General features: G+C 39.3%; 1 protein-coding gene across 1 annotated transcript in view; it reads right to left on the minus strand.

Moving 5' to 3' along the window:
* The window catches only part of ghra (growth hormone receptor a), a 35710-nt gene that overhangs the window by 9187 nt on the left and 7476 nt on the right, over positions 1-19047 (minus strand). Inside the window, exons 2-4 of the mRNA XM_053325201.1 lie at positions 15311-15432; positions 1112-1268; positions 826-989 (exon numbers count right to left, since the gene is read on the minus strand). Coding sequence (XP_053181176.1) covers positions 826-989; positions 1112-1268; positions 15311-15428 — 439 coding nt within the window. The 5' untranslated portion in view covers positions 15429-15432. The remainder of the gene's footprint in view (positions 1-825; positions 990-1111; positions 1269-15310; positions 15433-19047) is intronic.

The following is a 19047-nucleotide window of genomic DNA, read 5'->3' on the forward strand; positions in this document are numbered from 1 at the left end:
ATAAAGATTGTGCCTAATGGTATCGCTATAAGAAAGGCGTGGATGTTACTAAAATTAAATGTGGATATTCCTGCACCAGATTGTATGGCAATCTGTCAACTTCATTACAACATATTTTGTGTACAGAGTTCAGAATTGGGCCTAATGTGGTCACAAGAAAAAAGGAACAAAACTCATGGTGTTCACAATGGAAAGGGCTCATCCTCTCAACAGTATGAATATGCTCAATAAATGTCGTGAAAAGTGCAAGTACAATTTGATATTTCTTCTTTCGGCATGATGGTGGCACTAGAGATAGAGTCAGGGAAACCACCCAAACCTTATGATTTACAGGCTCAATTATTAAGAAGGCAATATCCAAAAAAGATATGCAGATATGCATACATGAAGACTAGAAGAGGGCTAATAAACAAATGTTTCTGCATTGAGAAACACATGACATTGCTATGTGATAATACAGTATCTATTAGCATCTCCTACAGCCCTAGTGAGATAAAGTTTGACAGACATCAAAACATTTACCATGTGAACACTTTGCATCTGTCTGACACTTGCCGTGATATTGACACGCATATGACATTTGCTGGTTTAGCTGATATGCAGCAGCAAGTGCCAATTCCTGGAAACCTTCTGTGCATGTAATCTTGTATACTCGCACTAACGTTTCTCCTCTGCCATGCTATATATGATTCTTTCTATTTGAATACATTTACTGAGCAGTCTGCAAAACTTTTCTTCTATCAATACTGTTCACGTGCTAAGGAAAACACTGTGCTGTGTCATTGAATGTATTGAAGAATTCATGATACGTGAAGAAATACTAACCAATGTTCTCCACGGTGAAACAGTTCTCATCAAAATAGGTGGTGTTGTCCTGACTGCGCAGCTGCACGCAATAGGGGATCCAAATAGATGTGTGGTGGACATCAAAGAAGCACTCCCTATTTGAAAAGATATACTCTGGACACTCTTTCCATTCAGTGGAAGAGCTGAAGGAGGGAAACAATAAAGTACGAGAGAGAAGAATAAACAAAAGGGATCACACATTCATGCACATATATATATTGTATGTGGTTATGTAAAGTGTGAATAAAGAATGAGCAACTCGTACTTCTCTGGGTATAGTTGGTGATGAGGCTCTTTTTTGAGGTAGAAGACTCTTAGTGCTCCAGGGTGGGACAGGTTTTGGAACTTGCCTGGACTCCACCAACAGCGGAATGTCTTCTGCTCCCTTGATATGCACTCTGTGAAATGAGGTTCAAGGGGAGCTGAAAGACAGTGAGAAAAGCACAAAGACAGAGAAAAAAAATTAGAGACTGAACAAACAGTTCACTCACTCTGAAGTTGCACTACGGTGATCAGTCACCATTTTGACCTACATGAACCCTACAGGGCTTTATATTGATCAATATTGATGAAATCCCCACCTCACCTCTAAACCCCCACACTCCTCCTTAAACTATGACTGCTGCTACTTGACACAAACGACAGACACATTTTCACAGTCAATATTCACATTAAACCTTAAGTTAAATGTGAGGGAACATGCCAACATACAAAATACTAACACCAAAGCACAATTACAATATATCCTTCAGAGACTGTTGGATTGCCAACAAAATGTATTGTTTAAGCTTTGGACATTGTGTATAATCCTTTCTTATTTATACACAAACAAGTATTATATGAATTCAGAAAGCCTCTGTAGCATGACAACATGACATTTGAAAAATTTCACCTTCACAAGCTGGCAAATCTGTCAGCATACCATATTGCTTTCTTTTAACGTACTTGCACATGCACCTTACACATATTGGCATCACATGTGATCAGTAATGAGATAAAATACTAACCTACCTGTAGCTGCCAGCTGCTATCAGAAATACACACAACCCTGATGAAAGCCATGTAATGAGTTGCAGAGGTAACGTATTCTGTTGGCAAGAGATAAGACTAACTTGTAGCTGGCAGCTTATGTAAATTTATAATTGACTTCTACTTTCTGTAAAATTTGAGTAGAAAAACAACTTGTTGGAGGATGGAGTAATGTTGCATTGGATTTCAGTCACCATACCCTTTATGACCCATAGATATATACACATTTTATATCACCCCGTGTTGATTCTCATTTACCCCACCCCAAGACCCTGACTCAGCCATTTCGACCTCTCCCTCAGCACCCTGTCACTCCTCATCACCGATTTCCCCACCACCTCCCTCTCCTGTTGGATACCCGTTTCTCATCTAGCTGAGAGTCCTGGGGTTTGGTGCAACCATAAATAAGCAGTTGAAGGTATCATTGATTTCTGCTCTGCCCGCTCTCTGGCAGCTCTCTCTTCTCACTGGCTGCAGCATTAACACAGACCAACACACAGACCCAGAACATAAACACACTTCACAACACGAGGCAAGGAATTAAAGACAGAAGGACTGCAGCAGAACACTATCACTTTTGTCTCATATTTATAAACTATACACATAAAGTGATCTCCACATCCCTGAACTGTTAAATCTGATCAGCATATGCACCCAGGCACATACTTGGCCAGAATCCATCCTTTCTCTTAGGTAGGGCTTGTTAACATAAATACACTTCTAACCACAGACACCACAACAAACCTTCAACAAACAAGCCCAACCCCTTGCACATACTTGTCATGTATTCACAAAGTATATAGACCATTACTTTGATTACTCTGCTTACTTTCTGTTTGATGCCAGTGCAACCTCATAATTCATTGCATTCCTCTGCCGTTGTGCCTCTAGCTCTCTCCCTCCCTGCCTCTTTTCCCACCTTCCCACCTTCCCACCCCCCCACCCTTCATCTTCTGCACATTGTCATGGTGCCCAGAGCTTTGCTATTTCAACTCTGCCTCCCTCCCCCATCCAACAAATTCCAGCTGCCACCATCAAAGAGCTTTCTGCACACACTCCATGCAGGAGGAGAGTCTGGTGCAGGACTACTGCAGGACAGATTGCACAAAAAGTCAAATTTAAATGTTGTTCATATATAATTGCGTACATAACAAGACCAACTTTATTTCTGAATGTCATCTCACCACTGCTGTTGCAGTCAGAGTTTTGAAAATTAACCCATTCATGAAGAATGCGGCCCTGCTGGTAAAGGTGAAAGGTTACAGACATTTTTTTAAAGCTGTTTGCATTTTTGAACACGGCTTGGATGGTAGTTGAATCTAAAGTGTGTCAGAGGTGAAATGTTGTACTGCACACCTGGAGAGACTCACATTCTCACTTAATTCTCAGAGTATCTCTTTCTGACTCACTCACTCCAATACTGATGTCATACTTCTTTTCTTTACCCTCTTCTCTGAGATAGAGAACTTTCTGTATAGATGTGCTTCATCACATACTGCACTTGCTCTCAAAAAATAACTTTCTCACCATACTGTCAGTTTCAGAAAAGCACAAAAGATTTGTTACAAGTTTTAACTGGCTCATAAGCCAGAAGGCAACATCTTGACAGCTAGATTTTGATTACCTGACATGCATTGGCAGGTGATTTTGTTGTGGCTTTCACATTTTTTAATATATATCAATCACAGAGTTTCAGTCATGGGAAGCTAAATCCTGCCTGTACCTGCCAGCTGCCATTAGGTGATCAGCGGTTGAAAGCCCTCGGCTAGAAGAAGAAGCCTAATTTTGTGTGTGTGTGTATGTGTGTGTGTGTGTGTGTGTGTGTGTGTGTGTGTGTGTGTGTGTGTGTGGGCGTGTGTGTATGTGTCGTTTGGGCTGTGTGTTCAGCCAAGATGGATAAACAGCTCTTAGCTTCACGTCCTGTCTTCAGCAGTCCATACAGAGGAGCTAGGAAACCACTTACCTACCCTTACCTACAATGTCAGCTTTAGTCATTAGGGTTCAAAATCCACTAAAAAGCCTAAATAAAGCACTCTTTCCCCTTCCTCTACACCTGCTGGCAAAGAGCACTAAAAAGACAGTGAGAAAGGTGCGACCAGGCTTTATCAGTTACCATATTGTGAAATGGTTGATGGTCATGAACGAGGGAAATGAGGCTATGACGCTATAAATTACCACCTTTTCCAGCTCATTTGCAGATTTAAGTCAGTGTTGAGGTTAATAACGCTTCAAAAGAGAGGAGATGAGAGGGAGGACGGAGGAGGAAGAGAGAAAGACAAAGAGAGGGAGAGAGAATGTGTGTTTTATGGGTTATAATGGAATACTATCAAAGCTGTTCACCAACATTAAATTTTTTGGCAGTAAAACAGAAATGCTGTTAAAAAAACATTGTATGGAAACTGTATGATGGAGCAAATCACATATGCAATAATGCTGCAAAAGAGGTAGAGTGCTGCAATGAGAGAATTCTGAAACTCATTTCATACCCTCTCAAACTGTACACATCATATACCCATAAATCCGTTGTCTTATAATATACATATAATCACACTATACATATACTCCCATGCCTTGCCCTTTTTGCTCCTGTGAAACTGAATAGATGTCAAGATGTCAAGGTAGCGTGAAAATTTGTAAGAAAAGAAAAAAGTGAAGAAAAAAAAAGAAAAGTGAAATGGAAATGTGCTTATCCAGCGTCTTATTATCAGATATTGTGTTTAAAACTGGTTCTGCTACAGAAGAGTTAGGAGATCATTAATCAATGTGGTGTGCCTCAGGGTTCAATGTTGGATGTGTTACCGTTTTCTTTACATGTGCAACCACTATGAAAAATTACTGAGGTACATTAGTTCTCATTGCTATACAGGTTTTAACTTTAAGAGGTACTCAACCGGTTTTATGTGCTAAAGACTCTGGTGGAGCTTTGTCAAGTCAGAGAATATTATTCAAGTTAAATATCAGGTATGAGCTTTTTAAGATTAGACATTTTTAAACAAAATGCAGACAATAGAGTACAAACTGTAGTCAGTAGAGTTTCAAAGATGTGGATATTAACCAGCAAAGGAAAGTCTAGTATAGAACACTTTTGTATGTATTGTGTGTGTATATGTAGGATCCAGGGTTTTAGGGCACTGATCAATACCAATAGGGACTAGAACCAGGATAACTCAGCCACAACAAGATTCATTTTAACCATTCCATTAAAAAAAAAAAAAATAGTCCCACTAAAAGGGCACTATAAATTCTGAAAGATGTCAATTTTGTTGTCTAATATAGTTTCTTTCTTTTTAACTACAGTAATAATTAGATCATTTCTACCTCCAATTGATCTGGAGAAAAGTTGCAGTAATATCATACAGACTTGACTACTGTTACTCTCAGACTAGTATTTCCTTTCTACAATTATAACAGAATGTTGCTGCTGATGTGTTGTGTGGATATGGAGAAAATATTTGACATTTGTGTTCTTTTACAGTTGTTTTTCCTAATCATGGAGCACTTTGGTGCACATTTATTTTCAAAGCATTTATCAGTCCACTATGGGACTATGCATGTCCCAGGGAGCTTTGTCTCTTACTTTCTTACCATCCAGTCCAAAATAACACAAAACACACACATTAGCAGATAATTGATTTGATTGTCCTATGCTTGACGAGAACACATGCATGGCTGCTGAACACTAGAACCAGTTGTCCCAGGTCTCTTTACTCACATAGCTCATATTCAGCTCTGAGCTAAATTGCCAATGCGGGTCTCAAATTTTACCCTAACAGGAAGCGTAAAATGTTAAGTTAAGTTTGTATCTTATCTTCTTATGGTAAATCTTGTACATAATCTTATGTAATTTCTGAATGTTATGTTTACTCATTGATGGAATTTTCTTAAAAACACACCACACTACATTTATGTAAACTTCAGACATATTTGGAACTACTGCCCGGCACCAACTTCTGACATCGCAGCACCCGTGCTAGACAATCCACATGGCTTCCTGCAATGCCACCGGTCTGCGTGTGTGTGTTTCTGTTAACCAAATGGAGAAACTGGCGGCCCACACTGACACTGTACTGTGAGTAAAAGTGCCTGTGAGTCTGCACATGCCAAGTCCTACATTATACCCCTGCACTACAGACCATACACACACACACACACACACACACACACACACACACACACACACACACACACACACACACTGCACACACACACACACTGCACACACACACACACTGCACACACACACAGTGTCCAGCACACACCAGCTGAAGCGTTAATGCATGTGCAGCAGACGGCATCATTTGTCTTCCACAGGCAACATGTCTTGGATGATGAGGAAAAGAAAGAACAAGAAGATGAGAATATGGATAAGAAGCGGCAAGGGACAAAATCTGAAAATTAATAGAGGTATTTCCTGATTTAAAGCTGCCTCCATACTTCTTCTATAGTTATACATTTAATTTCAGTGAAGCAGGAAAATTAAAAGTCTACAGGTAATGTGGCATTTGATAGAGCCAGAAAGGGCTAGAAGTGGGGCAGAAGGGTGAGAGACTGCAACAAGATACAAATAAGGGAACGTAAACAGGTGATATAAATAACTTCCAATGTGCACATGCAGTTTTGCACATAAGTGCACATACACACACAAATGCATACACACTCTGAACTTACACCTCCAAAACAAAAACAATGAATATCAAAGTGCCATTGTCCAATTCCTTGAATATGTCCGGCCTTTCCTCCCAGTCACATAACAGAGCCGATTTTTCTTTTCTTTTTTTGGACTACAGGATGACAACTTTTCTTGCTTCATCGGACCATCATGATTCTGATGAGTGCTCAAAGCTTTGAAGTTTCACAGACACAATCTGGTGTGTTTAACCATGCATTGACCCAGTCAGCTTATTCTAGTCCCAGCAATTTATTAGCCTCAACTAATGATGTTAATCTCCTCTAATGCCATTACAGCTCACAGTATTGGCTTAGTTATGTCATATTATATCGAAGTGAAAGTAAATATAGATGAGCAGTCCAGTCTGGCGTACAGCATAGCACACATACTATGTGTTTACACATTCTTTCTCTCCCTCTGTGTTTTTTGTCTTTCTTATTCCACTATGTCGCCCTCCTACTACAGCAGATTGTCATATGTTTTCACATGGGACATGGGGCGACATGTTAAATTCAGTCCCTGACTGAATGGCTCTGTATCCAACTACAAAAATCAACTAAACCCTCTCTACTTCTTAAGTAATGTCAGTCTAAACTGTGCTCCTAAAGAGAGCCAAAGTACTGATGTCACTCCCAACTAGCTGCTTTTCCACTAACTTCTTTTTTATTTGTGAAACTTAACACAAAAGTGACCCCAACTGTTATGTACAATTCTGCACTGTGCTGTGTTTTCTCAGGTAACCTGGAACTCCTCCCTCCATGATCCCTGATCCCTGATTTCTGGCACCTGCTGGCTGGCCTTTAAAAACCCTCTCAAGCTCCACCCACTCTCTCACATTGCAGCCAGTTTCAGCAGCTCTGCTGCCAGTCACCACTTTCTGTGTCTTATGTTGACTTTAGTTTTCTTTGTTTGCAATAAGTTTTGCTCTGCAAATCATAGGTGTGGTTTGACTCCTCTATGTTGCTTCCCTTGTAACACAACATAATACACATACTGTATATTTAGACAAGTACAGTACCATCACGTTTAATTCAGGGTGGTTTTCAATATGAATCCCCACTTACTCCTCCTGGCCAATATTGTATTGTAAAATGTAGTTTTTACACGTTTTTGTAGGGATAAAACAAACACAAATATAACGTGAGCTTTAGCGATTCTGGTAGACAGATTTTGTTACCTTGGGGCAGAGCCAGGCCAGCTGGCTGCTGGCATCAATACAGACATGTGAGTGCACTCAATATTTCTGTAACCAAATTGAGAGAAATCTTATACAAACAACTTACTTTTCTTTAAATACATATGGTTACCATACTAGGCAGACAAGTTGATGCAAATTTATATAAAACTGTGAACAGCTGAAAAAAATATGCCTATAGAAAAAAAACAATCTTTTTTAAAAGTTTACATTCAGTGTTATTTACCAGAATTCATTGGGTATGTCCTTGAGGTTTTACAAACATGTCAAATTCATTTTCTTCCTTGTACAACAAAGCCATTTTTTTTTTTTACAAGTTTGAATAATTCATTGTTTACATCTATGTTACCTAACTTGCAGTCATCTTCTTCCCTACCTTTGTTACCATTTTTGCATTTCTTGGCACATTGGACTAGTGTGAAACCTTTATGCATGTTCATCGTCATGCATGTGAACGAGGCAAACAAAACAGGGAACCTTTAAACTCAGGATATGACAGGTAGGTTAGGTTTCTTTACACTGATCCTTCCATTATGGAAAATGTCTCCATTGTCTAACCATGTACTCTCCCTCTCCCATTTACAATATGCATTCTTCTCTCGTGCTTTTTCCTTTAAATTTTGTGTGTAATCTCAGACAACATATCCCAGACATGGCCCCAACTTTGCTGCTCAGAGCAAACACACCCATTGCTTGTCTTTGAAGCAGATGAAACTGTAGATTGTGTACAAGCCAGGCAGACCAAACCTCTGCACGGTTACCACTGGCTACCACCTTTGTGGCCAAGAACACAGCCTAACTCAAAAGGATCAATGTACCGGCCTGTGGAGCAAATCCTCCTGGGACACACAGGCAGACGCTTAGGGAAGGTTTAGGGGAAGGAAAAGTGTGTGTGTGTGTGTGTGTGTGTGTGTGTGTGTGTGTGTGTGTGTGTGTTTGTGTGTGTGTGTGTGTGTGTATGTGTGTGTGTGTGTGTGTGTGTGTGTGTGTTTGTGTGTGTGTGTGTGTGTGTGTGTGTATGTGTGTGTGCGTGTGTGAAGACAGATAAAGACAAACGACTACCACTAGCTATAATCATTCTGGTAAGCCTTTAAATATACAGGGGCTTCTCCAAATGTCTCCTCTCAGCTTGTTATGTGGCTGGCTCGACAACAGATACTAAAACATTTTACAGAAACAGTATAGTCCACAAATTTCCAAGAAGCCTCTTGTTTCGCCAAATTAAACAACAGCATGTTTTTTTAAAACAATCTAAAAGCACAATGTTGGTCACTGACCTACTCCATACGATTTAATCATTTCTGCATCGTACATACTAGGGTGAAATGACCAATATAGACAGTGTAAAAACAAAGTAGAGAAAGCAGGTCTCAGGATTGCAGGTTATACACTGGCAAGCTTGAGAAAGGCACAGGCTGTGTGTGTGTGTTTACTCATGCTATCAGTGGCTGCTTTGTGTTTACAGATGTTTTAACGGTTGTTGAGGAAGACCAGTGCTTGCTGGAAATCATTTCAGCGAATGCAGGAGGTGGACGAGTCACAATGTTGGATGTTTTGACCTCAAATGGTTATCAGCAGTTGTCTGAGAGCTTATCGGAATGGTAATGTAAGCCCGCAAAGATAAAGACATCTGTTACAGTTTGTGAACAAACACAAAGTTAGATGGGGTTAAAACACCTAAGGGCAAAGACATTGAGATCAAGACTCTCTGCTGTTTTCCTAATTAATTTACAGTACAGTTTTACATTTGAATATTATCAAATTACATCTACAATATCACTATCATGTATATTGACTGCTCCGATTTTTTACATATCAGCACATAACGGAGGGTGCTGCTCTACTATATTATCACATCTCTGTGGCAGTATCTTATAGCTGCAAATAAAAGTAACGCTGCAAACAAAAACAAACGCTGCTGCAAACAAAAACAAACGCTGCTGCATATAAAAGAAACGCTGCAAATAAAAAGACACACCGCAGCAAACAAAAAAAACGCTGCAAATAAAAACAAACGCCGCTGCAAATAAAAGAAACACCGCAGCAAACAAAAAAAAACACCGCAGCATATAATAAAAAAAAACGATGCAAATAAAAAAAGCCACAACGGAAGTGGATTACCGGGGACTGTTTTTGCCGAAACACCGGAAGAAGAAACAACAACAACAACAGGACTACGAATTGGAAAACGAACTAGAAAGTAAGTGAAAATGGTAGTGTTTAATGTCGCTACATGTACTTTTTAATGTGTTATTTGGTCAGGCGATGTAGCCCCAGGTTTGAAGTTGAACTGGAGAATGCCGGTGTATTGTTAGCTTCGGCTAACACGGGGAGACCACTAACGAGAGTGGAAACAACTGACGGCTACATAGTTCCGGCAGCTTATTACTGTCGTTGTTGTTGTTGTTTGTATCATTAATAATCATGATAACAATAATCTAAGGCGTGGGTTACAATAATTATTTGGATTAATGTGAAGTTTAAGCTGTGTCCTCACCGTTTGTCACCGGCAACGTGAGGAACATCCTCAAAGCCACATAAACATTAGGGATGACTAACTGCAAACCAAACATCAATATGGTTTTCAGCATGTTAGAGGGTGACTTGTCTGTTTCAGCCAACATGGGGATGAGGATCGGAACTGCAGACACTTAAAACACGCTGTTCCGCCTACGGGACGGGTCGGAGGTTGGGAGGTAGCCACAAGTCCTTCTGAATGTTTTAAACACCAACCCTTAAGCATATTTATTCATGCCGTACATTGTTAGAAAGCATAGGTTGCCCTGATTCATTCAAGACCACTCACGAATTATATTGGTTGCTCACAGCCGTAATAGTATTAGCGATTGGCTCGGCTAGCCACTCAGCTAAAGTAAAACCAGCTATAATCTCTACATACCTTCAAAGTCTTCCCTTTATCCACCACGATCATCTTATGACTCAGGACTTTCTGTACAGCTCGCCAAGTATCCATTCTTGTGAAATATGAAATCCGTTTCCATAACATCGAAATACTTTCCTCAATATGTCAACATGTATTTAGTCCAACACGTAACGTAATAACACAAATAACAAACCATATACGGTCCCTTTTACGTCTTTTCCTGACCTACACGTACAAGCAACAACAACAACGACAGTAATAAGCTGCCGGAACCAGTGTTGGGGGTAACGAGTTACAAAGTAACGGATTACAGTAACGATATTACTTTTTTGTGTAACTAAGTAAAGTAACGCATTACACTAAAAATATCGGTAACTATACTACTTTACTAGACTATAGTAACGTGCTTTTCTGCGTTACCCTGCCTTGTTTGCGTTTGTGTAAAGTTCTGATCTGTTAAGTGGCGTGTGTGCATGCGCGTTGCTTGTGTGTGTGCTTGCCTGGGCAGTGCACTGTTGTCATGGAGATCGATTTGATTTGAGTGACGTCGCTGCCGGTGAGAAGCAGGGAATTGGAGATGGAGATGGAGACACCGGAGAAGGAGATAGGGGTTTTGGCCAGTGACGATATGCACATTACTTCCAGTTTATTTCTCGAAAAGACAAAAATATCCGTGTGAAATGCACTCTATGCCCTGGCGACAAGTGTTTTTCAACTGCTGCCACGTCAATGAGCAACCTGTCTAAGCATTTGTCAGCGCAACATGGCAATACAAAACTTGTGGCCAAAGATCCTGCTCGTCGGTCATTTGAAGGAGTCACTGAGCAGCTGACCCCGCCTAAACAAGCTAAGCTTTTGTCAAGTCTTGGAGCGCAGCAGGTAACACAAAAATAAATGAACAGGCTAGTTGCAGGGTTCATTGTAGAAGACATGCTTCCCCTGTCGACCATTGAATCGCCCAGGTTTAGAAAAATATTCAACATTTTCTGTTTCCTTTTTATGGGCTTAAGTGCATTTCTGTTTTATTTTATGGGATAAAGTGACCTTTATGTTTATATTTTTCTTTGACCACTTTCATTGACGCCTGTGTTTTGAAACTTGTGTGTTCATTGACCCCACCATAGCCTCCTTTAAGCTGTTATTTGTGGCTTTTACAGTGAGGCATATTTCTTTGTGAAGACAGGGATAGTGTTCTTTCATATGGTTTTACATGCCATTTTGTATACAATAAACACTATGTGGGCAGACTAAGTGATGTTTTTCCATGTATCTACACGGAAATGGGAAAGTAAAGTAATAAGTAGTGAAGTTACTTTTCAAATCCAGTAACTAGTAAAGTAATCTCATTACAATTTACAGAAGTAACTAGTAACTAGTAATGAATTACTTTTTTTGAGTAACTACCCCAACACTGGCCGGAACTATGTAGCCGTCAGTTGTTTCCACTCTCGTTAGTGGTCTCCCCGTGTTAGCCGAAGCTAACAATACAACAAGTTCGTTTTCCAAGTCGTAGTCCTGTTGTTGTTGTTGTTTCTTCTTCCGGTGTTTCGGCAAAAACAGTCCCCGGTAATCCACTTCCGTTGTGGCTTTTTTTATTTGCATCATTTTTTTTATTATATGCTGCGGTGTTTTGTTTTTTTTTTTTGTTTGCTGCGGTGTTTCTTTTATTTGCAGCGGCGTTTGTTTTTATTTGCAACGTTTTTTTTTGTTTGCTGCGGTGTGTCTTTTTATTTGCAGCGTTTCTTTTATATGCAGCAGCGTTTCTTTTTATTTGCAGCAGCGTTTGTTTTTGTTTGCAGCATTACTTTTATTTGCAGCTATGGCGGGTCTCGGCCACCGTACATCAGTAATCGAAAAAACAAAAACATTTACTTGCTTCCTCTACCAAATACTGACTGCATTTCAAAAGCATGACAGAAAGGAATGGCAATAAAAGATCTGATACTCTGCCAAAACCAATTATAGTAATCCATTTTTTTATCAGGATAACAGCATGGTCAATAATCACTTAATCCAAATGGAAATACAACATATACTCTAGCTTTTGGTTTAACAGGCTCTCCAAATGTAAAAAATGTAGCCTGATTTACAACCAAAATCTGTTTTGGCTGATTTGGTAACAGCACTGGATCCAGAATTATTTCAGTTTGGAAAGGTCAAACTGTGTTAATTCAAAACAGCATAGAGCAGGGAGAACAATATGTTCATAGTACATAATAATTGAAGCAATGTTTTCAGTTTGGTGCCACATCAGCCCACTGAGGTATTATTTTTCTCAGTACTAGGATTAACCAATTGCTATTCAACTTTGGACTTCCCTGAAATGGTGGATTGCACCATAGATCATTTTTTCCAAAACTATAAAAGATAAAAAAAAAAAAAAAAAAATCTTTGGATCCGAGCATGAGTCTTTGACATTCAACATTTTTTTTATTGATGGCAACATTCCTCTTTAAGAAAAGTTCCACCAAAAAACAGATAAAAACAAAGAGTGTGGATTTGGTCTTTATTTGGCATAGGAAGAAGAGATGAGTTGGCATTGTGCAGTGGAAGCCAGCATTAATATTTCAAGCCAATTTTTTACAAAACACAGAAGAAGGAAGCACCTTGTAACATAGCAATTCATTTGACTGAAATAGACATAGGTTCATTATGCACGAAATATGACAGAATGACCACATGCTTGCTTGGGCACCCACATGTAAAGGTGTGTACTGATTAAGGAAATAAAACTCTGACTTCACATTTATACACACATTCTTTAAATTGAGTGTGCACAGATACATACATTAACACTAACACTAACATTTAAACCCCTAAACCAGAAAAAAACGTGCAGTAAATGTCAGGTGCATGAAATAAGTTGTGAGTATTTAAGTTGTAAAACATGAAGGAACTTGTTAGATTGCAATTAATAATTTAAATGACATTTCAGTCATGTCACAGCTTTCTGTAATCACACAAACAGCATCTGACCTGCCATTTATGTGCTCTTTTAAAACTATTCAACATAAATGAAAGGCCGTACCAATGCAAATAGAGCACTATGAAAAACATATAACAGGTGTATGTGCAGGTAACCAGTGTATCTTTTTGAATATGGTTTCTATCAATGCAACTATCACATAGACAAGATTCCCCCAGCTTTTCTCCAGGTGATGTGCATGCTTTCCATTCTGGCAACAGGTGCTGCACTGGCCAGACAGACTTAGATGCTTTGGTGATTTCTCAAGTCTCTGTCTCATTCTTTGTGGCTCACTTCTTAATGGCAATGAGCACATGCACCTATGAATATACTGGCAAGACAGAGGCATGCCAAGATTCAAGGACAGTGTTTATTGTGTTGCCAACTGTTATCAGTGCCATTACTTGCATGCAAATTGAACGTTCCTCCAACTGGAACTGAGCTGAGCCAAGATGGTCAAAAAAAGAACAGCCAAACAACATCAAACTACTCAGCACTTTAAAATCTGTCATTACCAGGTTTTTTTTTTGTCATTTTATTTGATGAATAATTTAAATGATTCATCAAGTATCACGATAGCCATATTGGTAGAGAATCATATCATTAATGCCTTACCAATCAAATAATCAATTCACTGTTTCAGCACTAGTATACTTATGTTATTTATGTCCATAGTAGATCAGCTACTTACCAAAACCAACAATACACACACAGAAAAAAAATCATAGCCAGATTTAGCACCATTACAATTTGTTATAAATAAATATAGTTTTCAAACATGATTGTGCCTATGAAAATAAAAATAAAATATCCACAAAACATGTGTCAGATATTTTAAATGTAGTAAATTCACATATAACTTCATGGAAACTTAACTAGACCTATGTACAAAGGTTTGAACAGCTGTGGCTTATGTAAACATTTTGCAACTTTAACAACAGAATTGATCCAATCTTGAGAGTTGTTATATTTTGACTGTGAAGATTTATTTTAATCACATACTGTTTAAGCAGAGGTAGACTTTAAATAAACAAGAATCTTCTTGGCCCAAGCTAAGCTTGCAGGGCTGCACACTTTCACCTAATTCCAGCTGCAGTGGCTTCAACCATTAGAGAAGATGCCAGCTCATCACATGGCTATTCAATTTTGTGATTGTGACTCTGAGCATCAATTGTTGAAATTATTCAGTAAAAGACACTATAGTTGATTTTGAAATTCCTATCCTGGCCACCTACTATTTCAGGGTTTTTAGTGGTTCAATGGTAAATTATAAGAAAATTGAAGTTTGGCCTGTTTTCTCAGCCACAGCATTCTTTCACCTAATTATTTCAAATGGTTCAGTGACAGCTGGATTAGCTGGCTGAACATCCTGCATCATCCTGTCCCTGGACTTTGACAGAGAAGCCCCAACCAGATATTTACCCTAGCTCCATTGATCACCAGCCTGTTTGACAGGCCAAACCAGGAAAGTGCAGCGTTTGCTCAACACTGAACCTTTCCACATGTATCTGAGCAAACACAGAATTCTGCAACTGATGTCTGACATAAGATGTGATAACAAGTGTCAACAGCTGAAACACATTTGTTAATGTTTGATGAGCTGCAAGTAGAGACATGAATAAACTGTCTGAAGACAGATTTTAGATCTGATGGCGACTCACATTATTGTATTTCTCCTGCTCATTTGACCTGACATAAAGCACTAAAACAACAGTAACCTACCTGATGATGTCATGTGGTCCCAGTCCGTGATAAACGCTGATCCTGGAGTGGAAAACCAGCCCAGGGAGGAAATGATGAGTAAGAGCAGGAGTTTGGAGGAGGGCGGTGAGACAGCCATGATGCTGCAGAGAGAGACAGAGGGGAGAATGAGAGAGGGACAGAGACTAAGTGATTATAATTATCAGTTGGACTCCATGATGACATACCCATGCGAAAAACCCTCCTTCCCTCAGGACTCTCTTCCTTCCTCTCTCTTTTTTCTCTCTGCCCTGTGAGCACAAATCGTGGTTGCCATTTATTTTCAGCTGGTATATGTGAAACCTAACACGCGACAGGGGATAATTAATTATCACGCTGCTGCATTTGCAAGTTGCATGCATAAAGCATGTTCTTCTATGTGTGCTGTCTATGTTGTTTGTCCATTTGTATTTTTGTGCACAGCTGACGCATTTTCACTCTTTGTTTGACAAAAGACAATCACAATCACAATTTGGAATGACTCTACCTGAGTTATTATTTTATTCAGACATATCTATACTTTAGAGGATTATATAGTTTAAAAAAAAGAAGAAGAAATGAATATCAAAAATACTAAAAAGTCACTCATATCTAACATTTAAATAATTAATAAAAATAGCCAGGGCCATTTTTCTTCAAACATTACTCTGACCTATGTTGGTGATAAAACTGCATTATCAATGTGTAGGTGGCTTTGAATTTTTGTATTTAACTGTCACATGTTGTGCCAAAAAAATTGAAAAAGAGTGTAATGTTCTTGGCAGAATTCATATTGCAGACCAACACAGTCACGTTTCCCCAGAGCTTTACTCCCCCATCTAAAAAATAGACTTGAATTTCCCAACAAAACCTTTAACACAGAAATGGGGTGACTGCTGATCTCTTCCAGACCATCCACCTACAACTAAAATTAGATTTTTTTTTTTATTATTTCCACAGATGGTCTTCAACACACAAAAAAAATCCTTCTGGTGAATAAGCTGGTGTTGGCGGGCAAGTTCTACCAGTCAATTCCAACCTCTAAATATAGGCCAAACTCTGTCCGCACCCTTGGCTATTTACAGCTGTGTCTCCACAACTTTGCTGGGCAGCCAACAACCCCAAACGTGGAGGCTATGTGTCTGAGGGCAAAGCTGCCATTTTTACTGAATTCTTGCATAGTTTAAGGACAGAGGTCTTTAAAGCCATTGGCCATTGGCAAAATTCATACAGCAAAATGCATGCATATTTGGGCTCTGAGATAAAAATAGTGAGCTAAAAGATTATTTTACAGCACTGGTATTTACACATACAGAGTGATAACTACTGAGGCACAATGTGGCCACCTCATGCACACTTTCAAGTCAAAGAGGCTAGAATAGAGCCATGCAAGAACCTAGTGGCAAAACAATGCCTGGGCAATAACAGCACTTACCCAGCAGTGGTATATATTTACAGTAAGTGCACCAGCAACCCAGTTTATTCTGGATTAAAACTGTGGACACATTGTGCTAATCACATACGAATGAGAAACTCATCACATTTGCAACAGCTGGAAACAATAGTTTGTTGCTTGCAGGTTGTAAAACTGTACAACTCACAGTGTAACAGTATACATTTGTCACAATGTAGCACTGTGGCAAAAATCTTCCATCAATATAAATGTTGTAAATGGTCTGTGTGTGTGAGAGAGTGAGAGAGAAAGACAGAGAGAGAGAGAGAGAGAGAGAGAGAGAGAGAGAGAGAGAGAGAGAGAGAGAGAGAGAGAGAGAGAGAGACTAAGTGTGGATGAATTCCAAGTGTCCGTAGGCCATACAAGGCCAAGTTATACAATGCAAGAATTCATGGTTGAAAGCTGACAGAAAGGCTCCATTTAATGGCAATTATTGCTCGTTTTCTGCATTTGACATCTTGCCCAAATTTGTCTTTGGATCCTCTCAAACCCTCTCTCTCACTTTTCTCTTTTGGTTTAAAAATATTTCATTCTAAATCTTAATTAAAAACATTTCCACTTTTCCTCCCTTGCCAAAAGCTAAAACACAATTTTTTAGTAAATTTAACCACCCTTCTTTTTGAATCTGGGTGTGTTTAAGTTCTTAGCTCTTCTTTTTTTCCATATTGTCTTTTATTCCAAAGGCAAACATTCTTTCAATCAGTTGAGGAACCCAAGTACAATAAAAGAGTAAAGAAAAAACAGCCCCTCCATTCCAACATGTGGCCTCATGTTAATCCTAACTTGAGTTTCCCCCCTTTTTTCATATGAAAGCTTCTGTGAAAGCCCTGGCAAGACTGATTCTCCATCTTCATGCACGTTTCTCCTCAATTCCTCTCCATCTCTAAGCCAATTACAGATTCCCAGACTTGCAGGAAAGCTGCCCAAGCCAATCAGAAAAGAGGGAGGTGCAGCTCAGGCCTCATGGGGTCCCTTTGTAAACATTTAAGGCCTCTGTGGTAAACCTTCCTCCCAATTTACTCCTGCCCTAAAACAAAAACACACACAAAAACACACACAATAATATCTTTATGATGCGTGACATCATAAAGATATCACACAGGTAAACTCACATACTTAACACACACAGATGCACATCTTGACTTGGCAAGACCATGCCTCTCAAAATTTTCCTCAAATCTCTATCAATCATCTGTGTTTGTTCAAATGGAGCTGACAAGCGAGGGAGGAGGAGGTTACAAGTATGGTGTAAGGGTGAAGCCAAAGAAAAAGAAAGGTTAGGGGGTAAGAGGTCACATCATCTCTGTGTTAGTCTCTTATATAGCTCCAAAAGGAAAGCATGCACACACACACACACACATACACACACACACACACACACACACACACACACACACACACACACACACACATAGCGATGTTGCAAGTCCAAGTTTAGTTAAGAAAGAACATGACTCAAAACCTTGTATATGGCTTGACTGTGTATGAAACACTTGAAGGTTTGTATGTGGTTACCATCAGACATGGACATCACAGCATTTTTAAGATGTTTGTGTTAATTTAAGTTTATTTATTTGTTTGTAACACTTTTCATACTGTAGTTGAAACTCAAGGTGCTGTACACATGGAAAAAAAACCATTAGAATCCTACAATACATTGCACCTGATTTTGGGTGTACGGTGCTATATGGTACTCGGGGATGTACTCAGTCCTGCTGAGCTGCTGACATAACTGTGGAAGTGCTGTTTATGCCACTTGATGATGTAATAGAAAGTTGTTCATGCTAAATCATTTTGAAAGAGCAACGGTCAACTGGAAAACTCCATCCGACCACTGGTGTAACTTCATCACTCAGTCTGGACAAGTCAGTTTCTAGTCCCTGCATTACAGCCAAAAAGAGAAATAGACTGCGGTTTCTGGTCTCTCATATTCTGTGTTCACATTCACCATCTCTCTGCTCAGAGAGTGGCCACTATTTATCTTACAGAGTAAACTGATTTATTTACCTTGTTTATTTTTATGAAGCCAGGGAGGTAAAAGTTCATTCAAAAACACTGACTTTCTTGTCATGTCAGGACTGACTAAAGGAATATATCTGTGATAAAGCTAAGCTAGCAACTTCTGGCTACATTTGAAAAATTGACTTCCCCTTTTGACCTTCACTCAGGATCCGACTCCTAGCTGTATCCAGATTTGCATTATTCATGAGGTAGTGTTCTGATTGGCTGGAGGTGAATGTGCGGGCCACATCTCCAGCCAATCAGAGTAGGTGGTGATGCTGATTTA

The sequence above is a fragment of the Scomber japonicus genome, chromosome 9 (genome assembly GCF_027409825.1).
Source record: "Scomber japonicus isolate fScoJap1 chromosome 9, fScoJap1.pri, whole genome shotgun sequence".
In the NCBI taxonomy this organism is placed as follows: Eukaryota; Metazoa; Chordata; class Actinopteri; order Scombriformes; family Scombridae; genus Scomber; species Scomber japonicus.